The sequence below is a fragment of the Sporisorium graminicola genome, chromosome SGRAM_10 (genome assembly GCF_005498985.1).
Source record: "Sporisorium graminicola strain CBS 10092 chromosome SGRAM_10, whole genome shotgun sequence".
NCBI lineage: Eukaryota > Fungi > Basidiomycota > Ustilaginomycetes > Ustilaginales > Ustilaginaceae > Sporisorium > Sporisorium graminicola.
Window position 1 is genome coordinate 274037 of NC_043720.1, and position 24595 is coordinate 298631.

The following is a 24595-nucleotide window of genomic DNA, read 5'->3' on the forward strand; positions in this document are numbered from 1 at the left end:
GAAGAGGCATGTCCAGTCTGAAGCGGTCTTCGTCGTTGCGTGCCAAAAATATACTCAGCTGTAAGATAAAATGGTACCAAAAAAGGGGTACCAAAAATCTACTGCGTAGGGATTTACCGCACGAAAAGAAGACCTGCTTCCTGACTGCTACGTGCACACTTAACCCTTCACACGCTCGCTATACGGCTCACACGAACACTTGCACAGAACCATCTCGCAGTCAGTCGGAGCACAGCCATAGCAGCTTCGAGGCGATGATTATTGCGTGTCGTTGCGGAGGCGCACAACTTATTCGAGTGTGCGGGGTACGTCATTTTATCGTATCATGAGCAAGACACGAAAGAGAAGAGGAAAAAAAAGGAGAGTGTTGAGCACATTGCTGCCTGCTCGCGGATCAAGTCCAGTAGGTTGCTTATCGCATTTGAGAAGCGGTGTCTCACGCATTATCGCGCGCGCCGTCTCCACCAGCTTAGGTGACCTTCTTGCGCTCGTCAACGGAAAGACCACCAGGTCCCATGTTGACAAGCAGCAGCAGACCGCCGACGATCGAGAGCGTCTGGAAAAAGTCGTAGCGCAAAAAGTCGCGCGAAGGGTGCGCCGAGTGCACCGTCCAAAAGTTGTTGACAAACAGGTTAAACACGCTGAGGATGAGCACCAGGAAGCTGGCGCTCCATCGAGCCTTGAAGCCGACCACCACCATGACGCAAGCGCCCAGGCCCAGCACCGACACGAGCACGCGTGCCAACGACCACTCGCCCTGAATGATGAAACCGATAAACAGGAAGATGAGCAGCACACGGCCTGCCAGCTGGAAGTAGATCTTGCGGTCCGTCTCGCTCAGGCTCGGCAAGCCAGCAAAGATGTTCTTCTTGGTCGACAGGCTGTCCGAGAGCACCATGAGCAGGCCACCGACCACCGACAGGTTGCGCAGGAAAAAGTTGAGATCAAAGATGAGTCCGTATCCGAAGCCTTGCGCCACCACGACACCGAACAGAGCGCCCACCGAGATCTCGGGGTATTTGCGCATGATGACGGTTGCAGAGGCAGCACACATGACCTGCGACCAACACCAAAAGTGGGTTGAGCAACGAAAGAGCAGAAGAATCAGAAGTCAGTGTGGTTCCGCGTATTCAAGCACCGTTTCCACCGGAGCCACTGTGGGCTGGCCTTTGGGACTTACAAGCACGTTGGCAAGGAGGAAAAGGTGGCTGATGCCCCAAGGGAAACCACGATGACGTTGCAAGTAGTACTTTTGATCCGACCACTGCGTTACGATTCGAAGCGCATCCTCGAGGAAAGTGACGACGATGAGGAATCGACCGAGCGCGGGAAGATGCGGCTTGATGGGTTGCGTGTACTGGTCAATCAGATCCTCGACCTTGGACGTGTACTCGCGCACCTTGTCGAGCGGCGACTCGGATGGCGAGCTCGAGCTCGTCGAAGCGTAAGGGGAAGAGCCGTACGAAGCCATGCTGGGGTATGAACTGGAAGCGTTTGCGTTGAAGCGTGCAAAAGAGTTCGACGACGATGGCGCCGAAGAAGAAAAGGAAGAAGAAGCGTCTTGAGGACCGAAAGTGAGACGAGCCGCCATTGAAGTGTCAGTTTAAAGAAAAAGCAGAGGCAAAGGTGTTGACGCTGGTGAGGCGGGATAGTCTGCTGGACAGCAAGAGAATGCGCTTTTCCGTCGTCGAGATAACCAGAGACAGTGGAGAGCCAGTTTGCAGGATTGGCGCCGAAAAGCAGTAGCAGCGGCGAGAGAGTCGAGTGAGGTACAAGGAGGGAAGGAAGGGCGGGATCTGGACGTACCTTTTATACAAGACGCAGCAACAAGGATGGAGTTCGACAAGAAGCGGGTATCGACGAGCGAAGAGGAGGAAGGAGGAAAGGCAAGGAAGGACGCTAGTTGGCAAAACACACCACAGATGGCGGGAAATGACATCGTGCCACGCATAATCCCTTGCCTGGCATGCAGCAGAGAGCAAGCGACAGACACACAGACCTCCTTGGACTTGAATTCGTTCATTTTCTCGACTCTTAGCTCTTGCGCCCAACTCAGAGTCGCTAGTCCCTCGCCTTCGCCTGCGCCTGGTTAGTTTGGGTTTCAAACCCAAATTCGACGCCTGCTGAGGTGGAAGGTTGGAGGAAGCTGCAGCTGTCAAATCGATTGATTCAGTGCCAGCCAGTTCGTGTCACGTTTCCGTCCCCGTCTCCGCTATGCTTTGCCCACGGGAAACAAAAGAACGTCAGACTACTTTGGCCGGCGCAAAGGCTCGCTCGCGCTAAAAATGGTGCCGGTGGTCACTGACTCGCTCAGAGTAGGACGTGGCCGTGGTCAGTTCCACTACTGCTCGGTGCTGTATCAACAAGCAACGATGCACCAAACTTGGCAGCGCTATGAGAATCTTGTTTATGGTTGATCACTCTTTGATCGCGACCCTTCGATTAACACGAGGCTCGCAGCATCCAGATCGGCCACCGGGCACCTGATCTCAAGCCAGCGAGCTACTCACTTCGTGTCCAGCATGACACAGACAAACAAGGGCTCTTTCTGTCTCGGCAAACGGCGGTCAGCTTGGCGTCGTGGCAAGCCAGACTTAAGAGCGCCCTTCTATGATTCTGGGTCGTTGCATCTCAAGCACACAGGACAGCAAAACATAGCAATGTTCGCCTAATCTAACACCTTTTGAGCAAATTGCGATCAATCTATCATCTTTCTCTCAAACCTCTTCTAAACGTCGTCGCTTTGACCAACACAAGAGGTTTCGGGGTCGGCTCGAATCTTAGGCAGCAAGACGCACAAACGATCGAAGATCACAAGAATTTGCTGCTTCCCTCCAAAAGTCTATTATTATGGATGACCATGAGTCTACTCGGCCAGCATCACGGGCGCCAAAGGAATGTTTATAAGAAAAAGTGGCCAGCGCAGGCTGCGTATGCCTCCGTATCGCCTCGCCTTATGTAGTCTTGACGACGGGTGCGTCCAACAGCGAGCGTCCAGCCTTCCAGTTGGTGTACCACCGCAAGTAAGCCTCGTTGACGACCAGGGTCAAGACGGTGTGCGGTGCGATGCGGAAGAGATGCGCGGTGGTGCCCTTGTACCAGCCCAACACGCCTTCCGCCTTTGCAGTGAGGTAGAGGCAGTGGAAGGGGTTGCGGTAGAGTGTGCCCACACTGCGGCCGCGCTCGTCGATTCGCACCGGCTGATTGTACATGCGTGTCAAGGCAGTATCCGCTGGCTGCATCACGGCACATACGCAGAGACCACTGAATACAGACGAGGCAAAGTAGGTGAAGAACGAGTTGGGCTTGTTGGCGATGAACTTGAGCGGGTTGTATGGGTTGGCGTCGACGTCCATGCTAGTGAGGTAGCTCTTGAACCAGGTGTACGCCGGCAGCTGCACCGTGCTTCCCATGGCGGTACGCAGCACGGCAGCGTCCATACCCCTCGCCAGACCTCGAAGGCCTTCGCTCTTGACGATCTTGACCAAACCATCGACGGTGCTCTTGTAGTTGTGCGATGCCTTGCCGATTACAACGTGCGGACTATACGCCTGAAGTCGAGCCTTGATCAGGAAGAGCGGGTTGCCGAGGATGGCACCGACACATCCACTCGACGCACCCGCCGCAAACGCACCCGCCGCCCACTGCTCCTCCGGGCGCTTGCCTGCTGCACGATTGATGGTCTTGCGGAAAGGCTCGTAGAACCCGAGACGACTGCCGTTGAGCAGCAACTGGTACACGTACGCAGCACCGATACCTCTCTGCACGCCCTTGATGCCTTCCGACTTGAGCGTCTTTGCAAAGCAGTCTAGCGAGGAGGTGTAGAGGCGTGCACCTGCAGCAGCCTGTGCACCGGCCTGTGGTGCTGCGGAGCCGGCTTGTGCACTGAGCACGCGGGGTGCTGCCGACATGAGTTCGCCTTGGAGCTGCATGCGAGTCTTGCAGACCTCCATGGGATTAGTGACGGTCACTGCCGTCATGGCGGCCAAGGCACCTGTCACGAAACCTTCGGCGGTGGAGATCTTGACAGGCGCGGCGGCCGTCCCCGCAGCGGCTGCTTGATTCGAAGACATGGATGCTTGCGTGAGAGTTGCAACTTGTCCTGCTTTCCTGTTGTATGCCGTTCCGATTGCGATATCTAAGTGCTTCCAACGGGGCCGTCGGGGAGCGGAGGCGGGTGGATGTGTAGGGGCGCTGTAGATACGAGAAGGCTGCTCCAAATGATCGTGGATGAAGCAACAGGAAGAGGAAAGTTGTGCTGGGTGTCCTTGGTCCGTCAGAAAGCTCGAAGAAAGCTGTGTGTCAGCCGGATCTCTGTCTGTCTGTCTCATTGTGGGGGCAGCGCGACCGCGGCAATGAAGCGCCGCTTTCTTCCTGGCTCATCCTCGACGCTGCTCGATTTCGGATTTTTTTTGGAAGAAATGCCCGATCCGATTACAGACCATTTGGCAGCCTAAGTCCGAACGAGGCCCGATTATGTCCCGATCTTTGCTTGTGTCCCGTCTGCTCCCAAAAGGGAAGGTTCGTTTGCTCGGACCTAAAATTGCTCCAGCTCGATTGTCTCAGAAGTTGATGTGCTGTCAAGGCCCGTCAAGGTGTTGATGCGTTCGCACAATCGTTCGATGTTGAGCATTCGACTCCAACAAACTCGAGGGATGAGGTCGACAGGGAAGAGAGAGATGGGTTGAGTTGGCATGGCGACTGCTGCTGCCGCTGCAGGGAGCGGCTAAATGCGATCGAAGCGAGAGAAAGTCGCTAGGCTGTGCGTTACGGCAACAACGGGCGTTGGTGTTGGTGTTGTTTTTTTGAACAGAAACCGCAGAGGGACTGCCCCATTGCGTATGTATGCGTGTATGCCGTGTGTGCCTTGGGCAGGCGTGCGTGCGTGCGTGTGTGTGTGTGTGTCTCTGTCGGTTTCTAATTTGTAGACGCGCAACATTTTTGCGACTCGATTTCCACTTGAGCCAAGCAAGCAGCGGCGCCTAGGCCCCTCGCCCCTTTTTGGTCGGCCACTCCGCTCGCTTTCTTTCCTCCACAGCAAATCTGCTCAGTTCAAAAGCAACACAGCCAGACAGCGCTTCTCGAGATAGACATCAGCAGCATTTTGGTTGCTACTCAACGATAGCTCACTTCCATCATTGTCGTCATTCTCTGCTCCCACCATCACCAACACCCAGAGGTCTCGCCATACCCCGTCTCGGCTCGCTCTTTTCCGGATTCGATTCAGTCGTGCTCGGCCCGTCCATCCCATCCTTTGCATCCCGTCCGTGTTTACGCAGCAGTCGCCATCCGTCTCGATACCCTCAGCATTTCAGCGCAAAGATATCCCCGTCGCGGCTCAAGCTCTCCATTCGAAAGTGATCGTGCACACGACACCAACATACAGCTCAACCTCAGCTTCAGCTTGCCAGCATCTTGCCTGGCTACACGACACACACTCCCATCAAAACGCTCATCTCTTGACCCAAAATGATGATGGAACCACCGCAGGGCGCGGACCCCGAGGACTACTACGTCAAGCAGGATCGGGTCGGAAAAGGCTCCTTCGGCGAGGTCTACAAGGGATTCGACAAGCGAAATAGACAGCCCGTCGCAATCAAGATCATCGACCTCGAAAATGCTGAGGACGAGATCGACGACATTCAGCAGGAAATTGCCATCTTGAGCCAGCTCGACAGCGCTCATGTCACAAAGTAAGTCCCCGCTGCGTTCGAAGAATGCGGATATCCAGACAGCTGACGTCTCTTTCGCTTGTCACAGATACCATGGCTCCTGGCTCAAAGGCACCAACCTCTGGATCGTCATGGAATACTGCTCCGGAGGCAGTTGCTCGGATTTGGTAAGTCTTGGGGCGCATTCACGAGATGCTGCGTCTGAGTTTTAGCTGACCTTCTTACACTTCCCCCTCTTTTGCCGCTCCACAGATGAAACCCGGCCGCTTTCGCGAGGACTACATCGCCATCGTTGTACGCGAACTCCTCAAAGGTCTCGAGTATCTGCACGGCGAGGGAAAGCTGCATCGTGATATCAAGGCCGCCAACATCCTGCTTTCCGCTACAGGTGACGTCAAGCTCGCCGATTTCGGTGTCTCGGGCCAGCTCACAGCCACTATGACCAAGAAAAACACGTTTGTCGGCACTCCTTACTGGATGAGCCCCGAGGTGATCAAGCAGAGCGGATACGACTTCAAGGCCGACATTTGGAGCTTGGGAATCACCGCCATCGAGCTGGCCATGGGCGAACCCCCGTATGCCGACCTTCACCCCATGAAGGTTCTCTTTCTCATCCCCAAGAACCCACCGCCTCAACTTGAAGGGCCCTTTTCCCGACCTTTCAAGGAATTTGTCAACCTCTGCTTGCAGCGTGATCCCGCCAACCGTCCATCCGCCAAAGAGCTTCTGAAGCATCCCTTCATTCGCAAAGCGAAAAAGACCACCTACCTCACCGAGCTCATCGAACGACTCGAACGATGGAGAGCCGAGGGCGGCGATCGCCACGAGTCAGAGGAGAGCGAAGAGGCAGACGACGACTTCCAGGAGGGCGAGGAGGACATGTGGGATTTTGGAACGGTGCGCAACACGATGCGTCGCGGAGGGCGTGGAACAGTGGCCATGCGCATGCCCGCAAGTGCCATGACTGCGGCTGCGGCTGCTGTCAACGGAGGCGACGATGTACACAGCGGTAGATATCAGGCCAAGGAGCTACCTCAAGTGCCACGCCACGCGCCGCCCGCGCCGCCCCGATCACCACAGCCGCAGCCTCGGTCCCCGACGTACGAACACAGTCCCTCCCATTCTCAGTCGCAGTCGCCGCGTCCAGGCGTATCGACACCACAGCTGCAGCAACAGCAACCGCAACCACAGCAACAGCAACAGCCGCAAAAGCGATATCAGCAGCCGCAGCCTGACCGCAGTTTTGGAACATCTGGATCTGCAGGCTCGGTTGGATCTGCATCTGGATCGGCTGGAGGAACGGTACGCCTTGCAGCGGCACCAGCACGACCAGGTATCCCGACCAGTGAGGCACCCAGCGATGCGATCCCGCGTCAGGCAAGCTTCTCTGCAGCTGATGCGTACGATAAGGCCATCGCAGGCGCTTCCACTTCGCATCAGCATCCCGCTTCGAACGGGCACGGCACTTCATCCGACCCGTACTACGCAGACAACCAGCGCGGCTACAATGACCGTGTCGAAGAAGAGCGCAGGAGGATGGAAGAGCTCCAAATCCGACAACACAGTGCGCCACAATCGAGCCATGCTCACAATAGCTCTGCAGACGCAGCTTACCAAAATTCGCGCCAACAGCAAATTCAGCAACAGCAACAGAAGCAGCAAGAACAACACCAACAACAACAGCGACAACAACAACAGCAGCAGCAGCAGCAACAACAACAACAGCACCAGCAGGCAGAGCGCCTTACTGCTCTCGATACAGTCTTCCTTCCGGTCATTGAGCAGCTCAACATGGCGGTGGCCTCGCGTCGAGAGGCTGTGCGCACGCTGGCTAACCTTCGCGCCTGCTTGGAAGAAGCCGAGATGGTAACCCCGGGCATCATGAACGCCTTTGCTGTCGAGTTGTTCCATACCATGGCCGAGGTGGAGGGCGATCGCGAGCCCGAGGAGGATCAGTGGGATTCTTGAGGAAACACTTCATTTTTTCAGCATCTGTTCGTCGCGTTCCCGCATTCTCAACTCCGTGCTTTCTCAAACATTTTGCACTCGATACAAGACCATACTTATACACGCTTGGTCTCGAGTCCGTTAGTCCTTAGGAACCCCTCCCCCCTCTTCGCTCTCCTTTTGAAGTGTCCTCTCCTACCAGCTTGTGCCTTTTGCAGCACCTCCTGGGTTGCTGAGCAAAGCAAGCCAAGCAAGTCAAGTGATTTCGACGTCCTTGTTGAGGTGCGCGCGCGCTCTTTCTATCGTTTTGCCATAACTTAATGCATTCCACTTTCTTTCCGCGCTTTTTTGCCTGCCTGGGCACAAGTTTGTGAAAGTGTGTGTGGGTGTGTGTCGTGGGAGGGGGGAGGGGGTTAGAGCTGATCCAGATCGCTTTCGAGGAAGCGCTTGAGCGTCAGCCAGGCTGTCCAGCCTTGCAGGTCGATGTCGAGCTCGAGCTCGTTGAGTTTCGACTCGAACGTGGCGAGTGCTTGGCGGTTGGTCTCGACGAAGGCGCGTTCGAGTTCTGCCACGGTTTCGCCCGCGCCTCCCGCCGAGGCGGCCGAGGAGGCGGAGGATGATTTGAAGAGGCCGCCGAGCAGGCCTCCAGTGGAAGAGGGGGTTTGGGACTTCTTGAGCCGGATGAGGGATTGCTGGTTCTTGTTGATCGTTTCGATCGTCGACGTGTAGCGTTTGAATGCGTCTGCTAGGATCTTTTCGCTCCAGGTGCGCTTGACGGTAGAGGGGAGGTTGCGGACGGTGGGGAGGTGAAGGAATGTTTCTAGCGGGTGGAAGAGTTGGTGGATCACGGTGACGCCCGCTGCTGTGCCGGTGGGGGCGGAAGAGGAGGAGGGACGGTAGGCCGGGGTCGAGAACGAGCGCAGCAGTCGCAGCGGGGACGCAACGCGTGGAAGAAGGACGTTATACACCAGCCGCCCCACGCTCGCCGTCAACCCCGGGATAAAGTCAAGCGACTCTTCGTCCAGCACTCGTACCAGGTCCGCTCGCAGCGCGTCCATCCCGGCCACCCCTGCCTCAGCGTCCACCTCGAGATGCGCGCCAATGCGAGCAAGCACCACCTCGTCCAACACGCTCTCTATCTTTGCGCGCAACACGAAACAGTCCGAAAGCAGCGCCGTAGCAAAGTGCAGTTGCTCATCATCGCGCTGTTGCGCGTTGGAATCGGGTGGCGGTTGCGGCGTGGAGACGCGCGAAATGTCGCTGCTTGCAGGGCGGTCGATGCTCGTCCGACCTCCGTCCGCGCCGGTGTTGGAGGAAGTGCGCATGGCATCCAGCTGCCTGCCCCCCGCAACGGTCGCAAACTCAGCAGATTGCTCCTCTACCCACGTCTTGTACCGACTCAGCAGCTGGAGCGTCACCCTCCACTCGCGTGCCGACAGCTCGTGGATATGCACTCCCTCAGACCACACTCTCTCCACCGCCGTTACGACCGCCCCCGTTGCCATCATCCACCCTTCCTCGCCTTTCACCTTCCTGGTCCCATCGACAAACTCCGCTTCCAGCCGCGTAACAACCTCGCGAAAGCGCATCTGGAAATACACGGGTAGCTGCCACCGCCGGTTGAACGCTAGCCAATTTGGGTGCTCCTGCATCGCCACGCGGGATTGCGGCGACGGTGCGAGCGAGAGAAAGCGCTGGAGGAATGTGGTGGTGAGCGTGTAATTGGCGTAAAAGGTATCGGGTTGGCCGACGAAGAAGATGAGGTTGCCCATGGTGGTGAGGAGGTGCGAGGAGAGCGTGTCCCAGACGACGTTGGTGAAGATGTCGCAGTGGGTGTCAGATGGGGTCTGCACAGTGGTAGTGGTGGGCGTAATAGAGGAAGGGATGGATTGATGCGAGATCTCGCGCGAGGCGTCGGTGATGTGCCATGCAGTCGTGGCGACGAAGGTGAGGAGAGTGTTGTATAGCTCGAGCAGGGTGCTGGGCGGGGTTGAGGAGATGAGAACAGAGTCGGTGTGGCGATGGTGCTCCTCGAACAGCGCTTGTGCTGACTGCGGCAGACGTTCAAGCGATTTCTGCACGCTTACCCCGTTCGCGTGATGCTCCTTATTTGCGACAATGGTCCTGGCTGCCCAGTCAGACACTAGCAGATCGCGCACAGCCTCCTCCGCCTCATTCCTCCTTGTAACACTACCCGCCTCGCCAGACTCACCCCTCTTTAACAGCGTAAGCGCATTCAGCGTACTCAACGCCATCTCCAACCACGCTCGCTGTTCTTCCAGCCTCGCCCGCCAATACTGCGCCTCCACGCCTCCCCCTTGCTCGACAGGCTCAGCAACCTGGCTCCACGCATCCAGCTCGTTCCCCTCCTCCTCGTTTATCGGCCTAGCATGACTCTTCACAAAACTCGATCTGCGTGCATGCATCGCCGCCGTTGTCGTTGGTGGACGCACCGACTTGCGCAGCTCGGGCGAAGACGGCTCCTCTGCGCTACTCTGTCCGTGCACCAGGAGTGACTGGGGAGAGACGAGGTAGCTGAGCAGCGTACGGAGGTCCTGGCGCAGCACGGAGCGGACGGTGTCGATGCGGTCTTGGAGGGCGTCGGCGTAGTGTGCGAGGTTTTCCTCATCGATACGACGATGGAGAAAGCGGAGGCGTGAGTATTCGGCCGAGGTGCGTGCGATGCGTTGTGGGAGGCCGAGTAGCGATGAGGCGGAGGAAGAAGCGGCCGTGCTGGTGACTGCTTCGGACCGGGACTTCAAGGGCGAGGTAGGGATGCCGGCTGGAGCGGCAGAATCTCGCGTCTGGACGGGCGAGCGCGGGTTGTGTGTGCCTGAGGAGAGGCGACGTAGGATTCTGCGTCTTGTGCGTTTCAGCGATGCATCGCCGTTGGCCCGCTTTGCCGTAAGCTGATCGTCTGAAGCGTCGTCTTCGCTGTCAGTGTCATCGTCGTACTCGGAAGACATAGCATAGTCGGACAATTCCTGGTCCGAGCCAGAAGCGATTGAAGCCAAACTGGTTCTGCGGTCCCGCGTCGAAGTGATGCTGAGCACAGACGGCCTGCGTGCAGTAGCGTGAGACGACCTTCTTCGTTCCTTCTTCGCCTTGTCGTGGTGCACGAGCAGCAGATCCTCGAGCGTGACGATGGAGTCGTGGAGCTGCAGCATCAACTCCAGTTTAGCCTTTTGAGCGGTCGCATCCTCTTTACGTTTGATGCAGTCCTGTATGTCCTGCTCGACGCTCTTGAGCATGCTGCGCGAAGCCAACAGCGTGTCACGCACAGGAGCCATGAGGCCCTGCTGTGGAATATGATCTTGCGCAGCATGATCCGTCGAACGCGCATTCCACCCAAGTCGAGCTATTCGATGCGCCTCCGCCTTGAGACTGCTACCAAGCGAGACGAAGTCCTTGTAATCCTCGTTGATGATCGAGTAGAGCTCATCTTTGAGCTTCTCGCTGTAGCTGCGCAGATCGCTAAGGATAAAGTTGAGGTCGGAAGCCTTTGTCCGTGACACGAGAAAGTCGTCCACCGAGAAGTGGGGTGTGTGCGTAGGTGAGAGAAGGGCCAGATCGTGTGAGAGGGGAGTCAGCGATGGGAAAGCAGGCGATTCCAGCGTTTCGCTTCCATCCTGGTACAGCTCGGCTTGGCCACTGAGGCTGGTCGACGCAGCAAGATGCGAGCTCGAGTCCATGGCTGCCGGAGCGGAGACAGCTTCGGATGCATGCGCTCTCGCTCTTCCGAAAGGGTCGCTATGAGCTTGAAGCTGACAGTCGCTCAGCGGCTAGGTGGTATTTGGTAGTAGAACGACAGAAAGAGCAGATTCAAGAAGACTTGTCAATTGGCTCTTTCGTGGCTCGACTTGGCGAAAAGCGGTAAAGTGTTAGACCGCTCCGCCTTCCGCACACAAAGTTATACTTCCTGACGAGACCAACACTTATCTTACACCTTCATCCAGAGCTGACGCTGATCCTTTCGAAGCTCGAGTATCCTCAACAAAGGCGACCTTCGACAGCCAGGGAAGAGCGCGATACGCACCCGCCATTTGCTCTCGGAATGTCACCAGTCGGAAACGGCCTGCTCCCGGCCTCCGCTTCAACAACCGCACTCGCAGCAATTCTCCTGTCGATCGTCCTCTCGTCCATCATGGGTGCACTGCGTAGCAACAAATGGAAGCCGCAAGCCAAGCACGTGTTCATCACCGGCGGCTCGCAGGGACTCGGCCTGGCGGTCGCCGAACTGCTTGCTTCCAAGGGCGCCCACATCACCATCTGCAGCAGAACCGAATCCAAGCTCCGGGAAGCGGTGCGAAAAGTCAAGGTGAGAAGAGAAGAGCTTAGTGTTTGTTTTCCCATGCTTCAAACCTTTTCTAGGTGGCAGCTGCTCATAGTGTACCACTTACCTCCGTTCTGCTACTCTTCCTCACGCACGGTCTTCTCCGTGAACACACACGCACAGGCAGCAGCCAAATCGGACCAGCAGAAGATCGAATATGTCGCAGCCGACGTTTCCACGTTTGAAGGTGCCAAGAGGGCAATCGAATCGTGTAGCGTCGTACCTGATACCGTGTTCTGCTGTGCCGGTGGGGCTAAGCCTGGCTTCTTCCTCAATCAGACCGAAAGCGACTTCGAACAGGGTATGAAGACTGACTACTGGACCTGTCTCGCTACCGCACATGTAAGCGTTTCCGTTCTCGCTTCCTCCGCTGCAGATAAAGCCTGTTCTGCTTCCTGTCTGCAGCTTGAATCATTTGCTGACGCGCCTCCTCTCCTCGCCTGCTCCTACTCGTCTGACACCACTGCCGTACCTTTAGGCAGCGGCAAATGCTATGGCGCGCACCAACGTTGTTAACGGCAAGATCGTACTTGTCAGCTCAACGCTCGGGCTCATGGGTCTGGTCGGCTACTCACAGTATGGACCCATGAAGCACGCTATCAGAGGTACGTAGTTGCCTCTCGTCCAACGCTGTGCCACGTCAGTCATGCTGACCGCATGGATATAATCCTTTTCCCCTCCACACACAGGACTGGCCGAGTCGCTGCGATCGGAGTTGATCCTCTACGACATCTCTGTACACGCCTACTTCCCCGGAACCATCTTCTCGCCTGGGTTGGAGGAAGAGAACAAGACCAAGCCCGAAATCACGCGCGAGATCGAAGGCACAGAGGAGGGTTTGACGCCGGCACAGTGCGCCAAGGGTCTCATCAAGGGTGAGTTTGTTCTTTGCATAAGCCGACACGGTCGAAGCTTCGGGTCGCTCGCGATTCTTCATTCAAGCCAAGTGAATACTGACCGTTGGTACGCTCAAACCTAACGCTCAAACCTAATACGAAACTCTGGCGGCAGGCATTGAGCGGGATCACTTTTTCATCACGACCGACTTCAGCACTGAACTGTTCCGCGCAGCAGCGCTAGGTGCCGGGCCGACCAACCGCGGTGTAGTTGACCGAGTGATTGCGCTCGTTTCGTGGGTCGCCATCCCCGTCTGGCGTTCATTGATCGCCGATAGAGCGATCAAGAAGCACCGCAAACAACACCAAGCGTCGCTCGTGCCTCAGTCCAAGTAAATAGCCACAAGCTTCTGTCCGCCTGGACCTCCCCGCCTGTGTTTCAGCAATGGAACTTCTCTAATCACATGTCACGGGTCAATGGCAAAGGATGGTGTCGTGCGACCTCGAGAGGGGTTCAAGAAGTGATCTTACGATGGTTGTTGCTGCTGGTACAATGAAAAAATATTTACAAAGGTTGGATGCCGGGCTCTCCGCTGCTAGGTGAAGAGAGGTCCTCTCCGACACCTTTTTTGGGGGAATTTTACTCTTCAGTCTTGGCCTTCTTGCTGCCGATGGCAGGTGGTGCGCCGTCGTCGCGAGCATTGCTGTTGCTGTTGCTGTTGTCATTGTCACGCTTTCGCTTGTCGCCACCAGCCCTGCCGAATCCACCGCGTCCGCCTCCACGGCCAAACTTGCCGCCTCGACCGCCACGACCTCCGCCGCGGTGGTAGCTGCCATTACCGCGCTGGCCGCCGCGCTGGCTGTCCTGCTCGCGTCGGTCGAGCATGAACGACGCACGGAAGTTGGCGCGCTCAATGTAGAACTTCTTGGATGTCTCCTCATCGACGCGGGCAAATTCGACGACCTTGCCTCCGACGGTGATGTTCTTGCTCTTGATCTCGGCCAGCTTTTCGTCGGAAAGCGGCTCCTTGAAGCCGACGGCACCCTCGACGGCGCCAGTAGGGAACTCGACGAACGAAGTCGGGTGGACAGTGACCAGGGTATCCTTGAGGTCCTTCCAGTTGCCGCCTTCGCCGGCGCCGGTGAACTTGAGCACCGAGTTGGCGGGGAAAGTGACGGCGTCCGGGTCGACGGTGCCATCGGGGCGCGTGGTGAGCGGCTTGCCGTTGTACTCGAACTCGAGCGGGTCCGAGCGCTTGGGCTTGTCGTCATCCTTCTTGCGCTGCTCACGCGAACCATCGCGCTCGCGCTTGTTCATCTCCTTGAAAGCGTTGAATTTCTTGGGGGCCGAGTCGCCGCCGCGGTTGATCTTGTTGTTGCTAGGGTCGATTCCCTTCTCCTCCATCTTCATCTTGACGTAGGCATCCTTGCTCATGGCGGAGAGCTGCTGATCCTGGAACGAGATGCCCTTACCGCCGTCTTGCTCGGGCTCCACGGTTGCTGCTTGGGCGAGGAACTTGTTTCGGTCTTCCATCTCGGCAAACTCGACAAAAACGGAGCCCTTGAAAGGCTTGGGCTTGGCGGTGGATTCCATGTCCCTACGCATTCGGACACTGTTGACCTTGCCGAAGGTGGAGAAGAACGACTCGAGCTCCTTCTGCAAGGTCTCGGTCTCCTCACCGAAACCCTTGGCGTAGACGGATCGGTCAAAGGCGTCCTTGACGGGCACGAGCTCCTTCCTCCTGCGCACGTTCTGTCCATCGGCGCTGACATCGAGCAGATCCTTGGACTGGCGGAGAACGTCTGCGATGCCGTCGAGGCCGAGCAAGTCGTTGATGGCTCGCATGCGCTTGAACGAGGCGATGGTGGCGATGGGCACCCAGCCTTCTGGGTCCTTGCGGGTCAAAGTGAAGAGGAACTTGTCAAAGGGCAGGTTCGAATCGTGGAAGTAGAACTCGACCTGGCGAAGAGCCTCTTGCTTGGCCTCCTCGATGGTCATGGTTGTGGTTGTGGTGGTGGAGGTGGAAGCGGCAGGAGCCAGCTCTTCCTGCTTGGCCTGTTCTGCCGACATGTCTGGTTGCGAGCGTGTGTGTGTGAGAGAGTGCGTAGTGCTGCCCAGATGGAGAGTTGGTAGGAAGCAAAGCCGAGCAAGATGAAAACGTGGGTGCAAAGCTGGAGTGTTAACAGCAGCAGCAGTAGCAAAAACAGCAAACAGAAGTCAATGTGTTCGACAGGAACAGAAACCACTTTTTTTCTCCCTCCGTCCTGCAAGATTTCTTTCTGGTGGCTAAATCCTCAAGAATTTCCATTTTTTTGGAAGGCGAAGTCCGAGATTTTTCTTCTTTGCGCTTTCGCTCCAAAGGGTCTCGTACGTGTCAACTTTAGAGGAACACTTGTGACCTAACAAGGTTTGAGTTTCCCCACGCTCCTTTCCTGTGCACGGAGCCCAGCTATTTTGCTTGCTGCGATGTGCTCATGCAGGGCAAAGACATTTCACATATGAAAGCCACGAAAATTGGAGTCCGCAAGCAAGCGCTTGCTCTCCGACTCTTCCCTCTCGGCTGTCACTCGAGGACGACGAAACCAACTCGCATTTCACCGTTCATCCCATTTCGAGTCGAGCAGCGAGGAGAACAGCTGAACAGCAACATCTTCGCATCGTCTCGCTGCAAACATCCTCGGTAGTAACGCTCTGAGCTCGAGTCTCGAACACGACGGCCTTTCCAACGTCGGAACTCTCTTGCTCTTTCATTGGGCTAGGCGAGCGACCGATCGAAAAGCGTATACCGAGCAGCAACTCGCGCCCTTCAAGTGGAAGCTCAAAAGTACAGTCGAGCAATACCTATTTCAGGCGATCCAATCGAGCCGTCCCCTCATACCCTCAAGATGGCTTGGTTTCAGTCAGCGCAGTCCTTTGCGGACAACACACCCTTCGACACGCTCAAGCGTCTCCTCGAAGCCGCTTTCTTTCGCGATCCGGAGCCTCAGCCAGTCTCGGCATGGAGAATGATCATCGACCCTCCCATGCCCTACAGCATCACGCTCTTCTGTCAAGCCTGCCGCATCATCTCGCTGCTCATCCTGCTCCCGATCTTTTTGATTGGGATTCTCGACTTTGCTGGTTATGCTGTCTTCAGAACGCTAGGTACGTCTGCGATCAAGCGCAAAACCCAGGCCGTGTATGCACCCAAGGTCTGACCTCTATTATTTGCACTGTTGCTTTTGGATAGGACTGCATCGACGAAGGGTACGCATCCAACGTCAAACAAAAGCGGGCGTGAAAGTGCCCATCGGACGATCCAGCTCTCGACGACGCAACCCGCGCGTCTATCGGAATGACCGCAACCGCCCCACGGACCGCAGCAACATACCAAGCATCGTAAAAGCACCGCTGCTCTCTCCTGGCACCTACGACGCCGAGACGCTGCTCCGCCAACGTGCACGCAGCCTCAGCATCGGCTCTGCCGAAGAGGAGGCAGCATGGGTCGCCAGCGGTGGTCAACAGGCAAGGCTCAGCACGCTCAATAAGGACGCAGCCGACGCATCGCTCACTTCGGCCGACAGCGAGAATGGATCGTTGGGCGATGCTGACACAGATGGCGACGCAGGGCGCGACTACTTTGGCCGTGCGCCCAGGGTGGGTGTCGACGGAGCAATGGGGCTGGCCGATACGGATGTGGATGAGAGTGGCACCGAGAGCGGTCTTGACAGCCCAGTGCAGCGATTCTCGCAGCTCAAAGGCTCCAGACGAAGAGGTCTGTCGGGGGGTCTCAATTTCACACCTGTCAGTCCGTACCCGCCTGCGTCCCCCGCCGCGCCCAGCCACCACTACGAACAAACGATTGCCGACAACGACGCATCGAACAGCGCCAGCGTCGTGAGCCTCTCGAGCGATTCCCCCACCTCATCGACCAACGACGATCGACCCCTCACTACGGGCAGGAAGCATGTCAACAAGAACGACGGCGACGGGTCGAGCTCCAACATGAGTTCTTCATGGATCGGCGTCGAAGCTGACGCGGGCCAGGATGTAAGCCCCGCTCCTCCGCTCACGGTCGATCCTGTGCAGGCCGCCGCTGCGGCTGGCTTGGAACCGGACACGCAAGTGGCGTAGATTCACTGGTGCATTTGTCGCATTTATGCGTGCGTTTGAATGGAGTCTATCGTTGTAGCGCTGTATGCTCTCTCCGCCGTGTGTGGTTGTGGGGTGATACTATTCTCACGTGGGCCGCTTCCATCAAGGGAGCCGCATCCAAATTTCATTTGTAGCAGTTTCAATCTTCATTTCAGTCATCAGGGACGGGTTCTTTTCACGAACTGCATCTGGATTTCAGCTCAGCTTGTGACAGCTAAGGTCCGAAGTACATTGTTTAACAGATATGTGTTTGTGTAGTGGGCACGGATTTATGGCTTGATCTAAAGCTCACCAGACTTGGCGATGGTGATCTTGGACTTGGGCTTGCCCGAGCTCGTGCCCTCGGCCTCGATGGCCTTGACGATGTCGAGGCCGTCGACAACCTCGCCGAAGACGACGTGCTTGCCATCGAGCCACGAGGTGACGACGGTGGTGATGAAGAACTGCGAGCCGTTGGTGTTGGGGCCGGCGTTGGCCATCGAGAGCAGGCCGGGCTTGGTGTGCGCCAGCTTGAAGTTCTCGTCGGCAAACTTGGCGCCGTAGATCGACTTTCCACCGGTGCCGTTGCCGGCGGTGAAGTCACCACCCTGCAGCATGAACTGCGGGATAACGCGGTGGAAGGACGAGCCCTCGTAGCCAAAACCGGGAGCACCGGTGCACAGCTCGCGGAAGTTCTTGGCGGTTTTGGGGACGACGTCATCGTAGAGCTTGAACGTGATGCGGCCGAGCGGGGCGCCGTTCTTGGTGATGTCGAAAAAGACGTTGGACATGATTCTGCCGGTCGAAGCGAAGCGGCGTACGAACGAGGCGTGCATTTCGAAAGAGAAAGGAAAGCTGTGTGTGAGTGAGCAGGCATGATAGGAAGGTGCAAAGCAGGAAGGAGGATGTTGGAGGAGCAACTGTCGGAACAGTCATACCTCCACGCCCCAGGTGCACACCGAGATACCGTCAGGATAGCATTTCGCCGAAATACACTCAATGGAGCGAGCGAAATGCGAAATGAAGAGACGAATGGTCTTCGCCGGGGCCCTGATTGACGTGCATGCGGCGCAGTGCAGGTGGGTTTATTTTTGCAGCAATCGCTTTGCAAGGGGCAATCTGTGCCGGGTCATGAATCGAGAGAATGATGACTTACGTTGTTTGTGTATGGGAACCGGAAGATGTATCTCGTAGGGGATTCTTAGAGGAAGAAGCGGCAAAGACCGAAGCTTATATACTCGCAAGGGAGCTGGCCCATGCGGCAGGACGATCCGACGACGGCGCAACTCCACAGAGCATCCAGCAAGAAGATTTTACACAACAAAGCAAGGAAAAAAAAGGAGCTCACAGCAGTTTAGCGAAGGCGGAAGAAGAAATCGCCAAAGCGCAGGCGATCGCAGGCAAGGGCGCACAGACGATCACACGCTTCTGGCAGCTCTGGAAAGCAGCGCAGGTGAATCAAACAAACACAGCCCGGCAAATCTGCAGAGCTCGTTTGCAACAACCCTCGATTTTCCTTCTTCCCGGTCTCTGCAGCCCGCCCGGGGCAGTCTCGAATCGATGGCGTCAGCACCTTGGCCAAGCCAGGAGCTCTTCGCCACCCGTCTTTTGAAACCAAGTCTCAACCTGTCTTACACAGACAGGCATGCAGAGGAGTACAAGTGCTTACGGTGTTACAGACCAGCAGCTGACCATGACACGCTTGCCGCCTTCACCCACGAGCCATCGGTCAGTTCCGCCCGAAGCACGACTGTAATCATGCAAAGGATGCTCAGTGCCTTCGAAGAGACAGCACAGCACGTTCCACCTCGAGTTCGCTTGCTCAGCTGCGCTTCGACGCTCCATTTAGAGTGGCGGTAGGCTTTGACGTCTGATTGGACATGACTTTCATTTTACTGTTCTGTCTTCATTTTCGATCATTTACGCACGGTGCAGCTTCCTCATTAATTTTGGGCTGATCAGGGGTCTGGCTGTTTGCATCGGCGATGAGATCGGCGTTTGGCTTGGACCCTGGATGGAAGCCCAAGCAGCGACCGAACCGACGTACAGAAACGGCTGCAGCTCGAGCTTAAACTCGTTCACGGAACAATGCCGCACGTTGCATCTTCGTCGTACGAACCCTCCATCCTTTCCTCGTCGTGGATGCTTCGGAAGCACGTAACGGTCATCGCTCGTAACCAGCTTTCCTGCTGAAGCTTTCACAGACTATGGACTCGCTGCACAGAGCGTGACCGGCTCTCTCACCCACACAACTCGGCAGCACTGCATTCACCAGAGACATTGCTAAACGGTGATTAGAGCCATCGATCATTTCCATCTGCTTCAATTGCGCTACTATGATGCCACCCGTCCTCCCATCCACGACCTCAAACTCATTGCTGCGCAGCGCAAAGCAGCCATGCCTCATCAAGCCAGCTCGCGCCAAGAATACGTCAGAATCTGCTTCCGGTTCCACGCCATCAGTTGCCTCCGGTCCATCTGCCCTCTCTCGCACCACACTCAGTCAGCGTTTCCGAAGGGCCGTCCAGCAAGGCGATCTCAGCGCGGCCCAGCGCATCTCAGCGAGGGCATTCGAACTGCAATTCCTGCCTCATCCAGCAGCTATCCACGACGATGATGCTGGTGGCGGCGAGCAATCGAGTCCGAACTGCCCTCCTCGACTACCCAAGGCGGCCCTGCGCGCCGCACAGGCACAGCGTCCTTCGTCGGCGCATCCATTCGATGTGCGCAACGTCGAACCTATCCCCGAGCGTATCGGCCCTTCGAGGCATCACCACCAGCGCAAATACACGCTCGCCATCCATGATGAGCCCGTCGCTGCTGCAGATACAGCAACCAGCGCGGACCCGAGCCTGCTCATCGCCATCAAGAACAATGCCGACGTCGAGCTGATCCGCTGGCTCATCGAGATGGGTCACGAACACAATGCACCCAGTGTCGACGCCGATGGTAACACCGTGCTTCACTTGGCCACGCTCTACGACCGCTCCGACATCATCTACGCCTACTCGACGTACACGACCAGCCACGTCGCGTCGACACTCGCAGACCTCATCGACGCAGAAACGCTGCACGAGCGCCGCACAGCGCTGCATCTGGCGTGCATCCGCGGCTACGACGACGTGACGCGCCAGCTGCTAGATTTAGGGGCTGATGTTGACCTGCAGGATCGCGCTGGCAACACGGCTTTGCACTTCGCCTCTGCTTGGGGACACCTATCGCTCGTCCAGCTGCTTATAGAAAGGGGCTGTTCGCTCGCAGTCAAGAATGCCGACGACTCGACCGCTTCGGACTACGCCTACTCGCACAGCGTCAAAGAGGCGCTCGAGACCATGGGTCGGGCGCGCTATGAGAGCCGCAAAAAGACGCGGCGGGTCCCTGTGGCGACTGTGATGCCTGCAGCCATCCGGCCGTCTGTATCTACTGCCTTTTCTCAGGGTGACGAATCGACTGTTTCAGACAGACAGTCGCGGTCCCGTCCGTTCCCGTCTTTTCTCAGCCGCAATGGATCGCTTGGCGGGGCGTCGAGGAGCAACTCGAACACCACGCCTGTGCGCAACACTTTCCATGACACCAGTGCATCAGAAAACACGCCCGAGCTGTACGACGACTGGGATCCAGAGAAGACGTTTGCGCAGCCTGGCCAGGATCTGTTCCCCAGCAATCGGGGCGCGTTTTCGTCGCCACCGGTACAGCGCGTCGCCAGCCCTGCTCAGCACGCCACACCGAGTCGCACGTCGATCGATCTATATGCTGAAGTGCTGAATCTTTCTCCGCGCGCCCCACCGCCACTTGTGCGCAGAACACCGAGCCCGGGGAATATTGCAGCTTCAGCGGACAAGGTGAGGATGCAAGACGCTGCGGCCATGTCGCTGTTTCGCACCTCGACGCCGCAGCCTGGATCCGGACATGTGCCGGGCAGGATCGAGACCCCGCCGATCCCATATGGATTCAGGAGCGAGAGTCCGATGACGCTATCGGTGAGGTCCAATAGGAGCGGGGTCAAGTCTCCTCCCGTGCCGCTGGTGGTGCCGAGCGGGAGGAGGAGTACATCTGATTCGGCAACGAGTGACGGTGGGGTCAGGAGCGAGCACGGCAACGCATCGGCAGGGGAGAGAAGCTCAGGCGGACCGCCGTTGCTGGCTCCGGTTGCGACGTTGCCACAGAATTCTCAGCTGTTTGGGGGTAATCACGATACGAGTATAGACAAGGGTGGGAAGGCGGACTCAGTGGATGAGAGGTTTGGGAGAAGCGTGTATGATGAGGTACAAGCGGCGGGGGGACGTCGTGATTCCAGCCCTTCTACGCCGAGACCTGCAGATGATCGCGAGACTTTCGCTTGATACCCAGATCCCTTATATTACTACATTCGATGTCAATGCATGATAGCACGACGTTGGTCACCCTTCGCACCATTCGTGTGTTATCTGCATCTCGAACGCCTTGCCAATACCATCATCTGAACCACATCACACTCGAAGCACCATCCACCTCGTCGTCAGAACATGCGACAGCGTCGAAAGCACACAAATTCTCACTTGACTTCGATAGAGTGCCAACCTGGAAGGTACACTTTGTTGCTTCGGTCGCTTGTGTTCAGCAATGCGGAACAACACGAGCTTATCAGCAATAGCGTGGTTCAGGCGGCTTTCTGACCGGGTCCGCTCTGTATTCAAACACAAACGGGCCAAAAGCCGGGCCATTATCCCCACCCAATGACCTGCCCCACGCGAAAAAGAAATATGCGATTTGTAAAAAGACGCGCTCTCCCTCTCTTTCCCTCTCGTTGTGCCCCAGAGGTTAGCGAGCTGTCAAGTAGCGGAGAGTGCCAGCCGCTCGTCGGATAGGCTGGGCCTGTATTCGGGCCTTTTCCTGGGCCTTTTTTCCCCCTTCTTCGGCACGCCAGCTCCTTGGACGGCTGCACGCTTAAGCGCGTGTGTGCACTGGGTTCACCGCCCTAATCAACTCGTTTTGTTTTCTTCTTCTGAATAAGGTGTTCTGATGGGCTCAATCCCATGTCCTGGCCCCGTGACAGGATGCAAAGCCACCCCGTGCTGTTCTGTGTCTGGTCCGCTGCGAAATGCGCCAAGCGCTACTGGTGAGAAGGGTGTGCGCGGTGTGTAAGCTGCCCGCGCCCGTTGCTGATTGGCGAGCATGCAAGCTGTCAATGCCTTGAGCGATTTTCGCACCTTGGCAAGAAGAAAGAAGACCAGCTTTGACAGATACGTTGCACTACTGAGTGGATAGAGTGTGTTGTCCCCTGACTTATCTCTCGCACTTGATATAAGTACTTCTTGGCCTCCTCCAACTCTTCTTGCCCTTCTGCCTCCCATTGCTCTCTCACCCGAGATCACCACCCCATACTCTTGAATCTCAACCAGCGCAACTTCTCTCCTTAAAAATGCTGCCCGCAGTTCGAAGCCGAACACTGCTGACGGCGGCTCCGCGTCTTGGCACCGGCGCCTTCCCTCTCAGCCGCCGCACGTTCGCCCAAGTCTCGGATGCCGCCTCTGTCCCCGCCTCCTCCCCGTCCTCCTCGGTCGAGCCATACCTCCTCGAGGAGCTGCCCGCCGTGGTCAACAACGACAAAGCCGCTATCGCTAAGCTGCCTCCCTTCGTCATTTCGCGCGAACGCGGCTTCCTCCCGCGCGAGGACCCGCTGCACCGCATGCCGGCTGCGTTTGCCAACCTCTCGTCGCTGCTCGACAGGATGACGATTCACCAGCCCGCCGACGCACACGGCCACCGCGCTACGGGCTTGCTAGGCAAGGGCGAGTTTGGCGATGCGGTGCTCGACGAGCTGGACGCCGACGGACCGGAGGCGAAGGCGGTCGATGCGGCGATTGCCTCTGGCGATTCGCATTTGCTGGCGGCACTGTTCCGAGACTACTGCTTTGCGACGTCGGCGTATCTGCTCGAGCCCGTCGACCTGGCTTTCCGCCAGACGGGGCTCTACGCTCAGGGCCGCACGAGCCTCCCGCGCCAGCTCGCCGTGCCGCTCAAGAAACTCGCAGACGCCCTCGGTCACTTCCCCTACATGGAGTACGCCTCATCGTACGCGCTCGTCAACTACCGCTGCAAGGACCCCAACTATGCCGGAAATGCGGGCAAGTACTCGTTCGACAACATGGAGCTCATCCGCTCGTTCGAGGACGCGTCCGGTTCCGAACGCGGGTTTATCTTGGTGCACGTCGAGATGGTCAGCTACACGGGCAAGTTGGTGTCTGCGACCGAGGACGCACTGCGTGCGTGTGCGGCCAAGGACGTCGCTGCGTTCGAAGATGCGTTTGAACGATTGCTGGTCACGTACCGCAAGATCAACGAGTCGATGGAGACCATGTGGAGCCGCTCCCTGCCTGCCGATTACCTCAAGTACCGCAGCTTCATCTTTGGCACGGGCCCCAAGAAGATGAACGCCATGTTCCCAGAGGGAGTCGTGTACGAGGGTGTGTCCGACGAGCCCCAGTTCTACCGCGGCGAGTCGGGCGCCAACGACTCGATCGTCCCCACGGGCGACAACCTCCTCGAGATTACCGCTCACATGCCCAACAATGACCTCACCAAGACCCTGCGCGACTTCCGCTCGTACCGCCCGCGCAACCAGCGCGAGTTCCTCCAGCACCTCGAAGCCCGCGCTACTCTCGCTGGCGTGCGTGGGTTCGCCATGTCCACCAGCCCGCGCGCAAAGGCGCTGTACCTGCTCCTCGTCGACCAGATCCGCGAATTCAGAAACCGCCACTGGATGTTCACCAAGAGCTACATCATCCAGCGCAGCACGTACGACATCGCCACCGGCGGCAGCCCCATCCTCCAGTACCTCCCCAACAATCTCAGCGTCGTCCTCAAGGTGCTCGAGGAGAGCTTCGACGAATTCACCGCCGCCGACAGGTCCGCTTTGGGCAACAGCGCCTCTGGCAAAAAGCAGAGGATCTCGGATGCCGAGCTGCTGCGCAACGTCGAGGAGGCCGGCAAGAGGGCCGGCGCCCAAAGGAGGCTGTTGGAGCGAGAGGTCGCCGAGCTGATCAGAGAGAAGGAGGAGAGGATCCAGAGGCTGGGTGGCGATGTCGAGAAGGGCAGAGGAATGTTGGGTGAACCCAAGGAAATGAAGAGGGGTGCGGTTGGCTGCGACGGTGTCGGTTGAGCGTGACTGCTTGATGATAGAGGTCGAGGGTGAAGGAGCATTTTTTGATGCACTCAACTCCTTTGCCCGACCTCGTCCCTGTCGTGTCTCCCCGTCTCGATCTCCCCCCTTCCCCTACCACTCCAGAAGCACACATTCCACAACAACCGAAAAGAACAAAATCATACAAAAAAGAAGATCCCGCTCCCGGTATCCCCCCCTCTCGTCTCATACCTTCTCAACAAGGTCGAGCTCAAGTATCGTTTCCCCCCTTCCCCTTCTCAACTGCTCAACCAGGGCTCCCTGTTCCCCTTAGCAAGATCTTTTCCGTCTCGCAGTGAAAGAATTCACAGGTGCTGCTTCACATTCTGCGTTGTTGTGTCGGTGTTGAAATTAGCTACGACAGTGTGGCAAGAGCGACGTGGCTACGTTGAGGTAGCGATAACAAAGTACAGCGAGAAAACGGTGACAAGTAGGACGAGATAAATAGCGAGGTTTAATGCGATCTATGGATGATCGGAAAGTAATTCAGAAGAGACCGTGTTGTATGACTCTATGTTGGATGAGAGATGG

The 24595-nt window shown here is 57.1% G+C and overlaps 10 protein-coding genes across 10 annotated transcripts; 5 read left to right on the plus strand and 5 right to left on the minus strand.

The window, feature by feature from the left end:
- Positions 1-469: 469 nt before the first annotated feature.
- On the minus strand, positions 470-1591 carry EX895_001154 (uncharacterized protein; the record flags this gene model as incomplete). The annotated part of the gene is made up of 2 exons (XM_029881754.1): positions 470-1057; positions 1181-1591. The coding sequence occupies 2 exons, from the start codon at positions 1589-1591 to the stop codon at positions 470-472; spliced, it is 999 nt and encodes a 332-aa protein (XP_029741842.1).
- A 1363-nt stretch (positions 1592-2954) lies between these two features.
- On the minus strand, positions 2955-4073 carry EX895_001155 (uncharacterized protein; the record flags this gene model as incomplete). The annotated part of the gene is made up of 1 exon (XM_029881755.1): positions 2955-4073. One exon carries the CDS (start codon positions 4071-4073, stop codon positions 2955-2957), a length of 1119 nt encoding a protein of 372 aa, XP_029741843.1.
- Positions 4074-5469: 1396 nt separating this feature from the next.
- On the plus strand, positions 5470-7640 carry EX895_001156 (uncharacterized protein; the record flags this gene model as incomplete). Its single annotated transcript, XM_029881756.1, has 3 exons — positions 5470-5693; positions 5761-5839; positions 5925-7640. The coding sequence occupies 3 exons, from the start codon at positions 5470-5472 to the stop codon at positions 7638-7640; spliced, it is 2019 nt and encodes a 672-aa protein (XP_029741844.1).
- Positions 7641-8032: 392 nt separating this feature from the next.
- EX895_001157 (uncharacterized protein) lies at positions 8033-11311 on the minus strand (the record flags this gene model as incomplete). Its single annotated transcript, XM_029881757.1, has 1 exon — positions 8033-11311. One exon carries the CDS (start codon positions 11309-11311, stop codon positions 8033-8035), a length of 3279 nt encoding a protein of 1092 aa, XP_029741845.1.
- Positions 11312-11763: 452 nt separating this feature from the next.
- EX895_001158 (uncharacterized protein) lies at positions 11764-13184 on the plus strand (the record flags this gene model as incomplete). The annotated part of the gene is made up of 5 exons (XM_029881758.1): positions 11764-11937; positions 12076-12294; positions 12431-12557; positions 12642-12827; positions 12964-13184. 5 exons carry the CDS (start codon positions 11764-11766, stop codon positions 13182-13184), a joined length of 927 nt encoding a protein of 308 aa, XP_029741846.1.
- Positions 13185-13428: 244 nt separating this feature from the next.
- EX895_001159 (uncharacterized protein) lies at positions 13429-14859 on the minus strand (the record flags this gene model as incomplete). Its single annotated transcript, XM_029881759.1, has 1 exon — positions 13429-14859. The coding sequence occupies one exon, from the start codon at positions 14857-14859 to the stop codon at positions 13429-13431; it is 1431 nt and encodes a 476-aa protein (XP_029741847.1).
- An 815-nt stretch (positions 14860-15674) lies between these two features.
- EX895_001160 (uncharacterized protein) lies at positions 15675-16902 on the plus strand (the record flags this gene model as incomplete). The annotated part of the gene is made up of 2 exons (XM_029881760.1): positions 15675-15933; positions 16019-16902. The coding sequence occupies 2 exons, from the start codon at positions 15675-15677 to the stop codon at positions 16900-16902; spliced, it is 1143 nt and encodes a 380-aa protein (XP_029741848.1).
- Positions 16903-17204: 302 nt separating this feature from the next.
- On the minus strand, positions 17205-17738 carry EX895_001161 (uncharacterized protein; the record flags this gene model as incomplete). Its single annotated transcript, XM_029881761.1, has 1 exon — positions 17205-17738. One exon carries the CDS (start codon positions 17736-17738, stop codon positions 17205-17207), a length of 534 nt encoding a protein of 177 aa, XP_029741849.1.
- Positions 17739-19238: 1500 nt separating this feature from the next.
- On the plus strand, positions 19239-21245 carry EX895_001162 (uncharacterized protein; the record flags this gene model as incomplete). Its single annotated transcript, XM_029881762.1, has 1 exon — positions 19239-21245. One exon carries the CDS (start codon positions 19239-19241, stop codon positions 21243-21245), a length of 2007 nt encoding a protein of 668 aa, XP_029741850.1.
- A 1058-nt stretch (positions 21246-22303) lies between these two features.
- EX895_001163 (uncharacterized protein) lies at positions 22304-24043 on the plus strand (the record flags this gene model as incomplete). Its single annotated transcript, XM_029881763.1, has 1 exon — positions 22304-24043. One exon carries the CDS (start codon positions 22304-22306, stop codon positions 24041-24043), a length of 1740 nt encoding a protein of 579 aa, XP_029741851.1.
- Between the last annotated feature and the right edge of the window lie 552 nt (positions 24044-24595).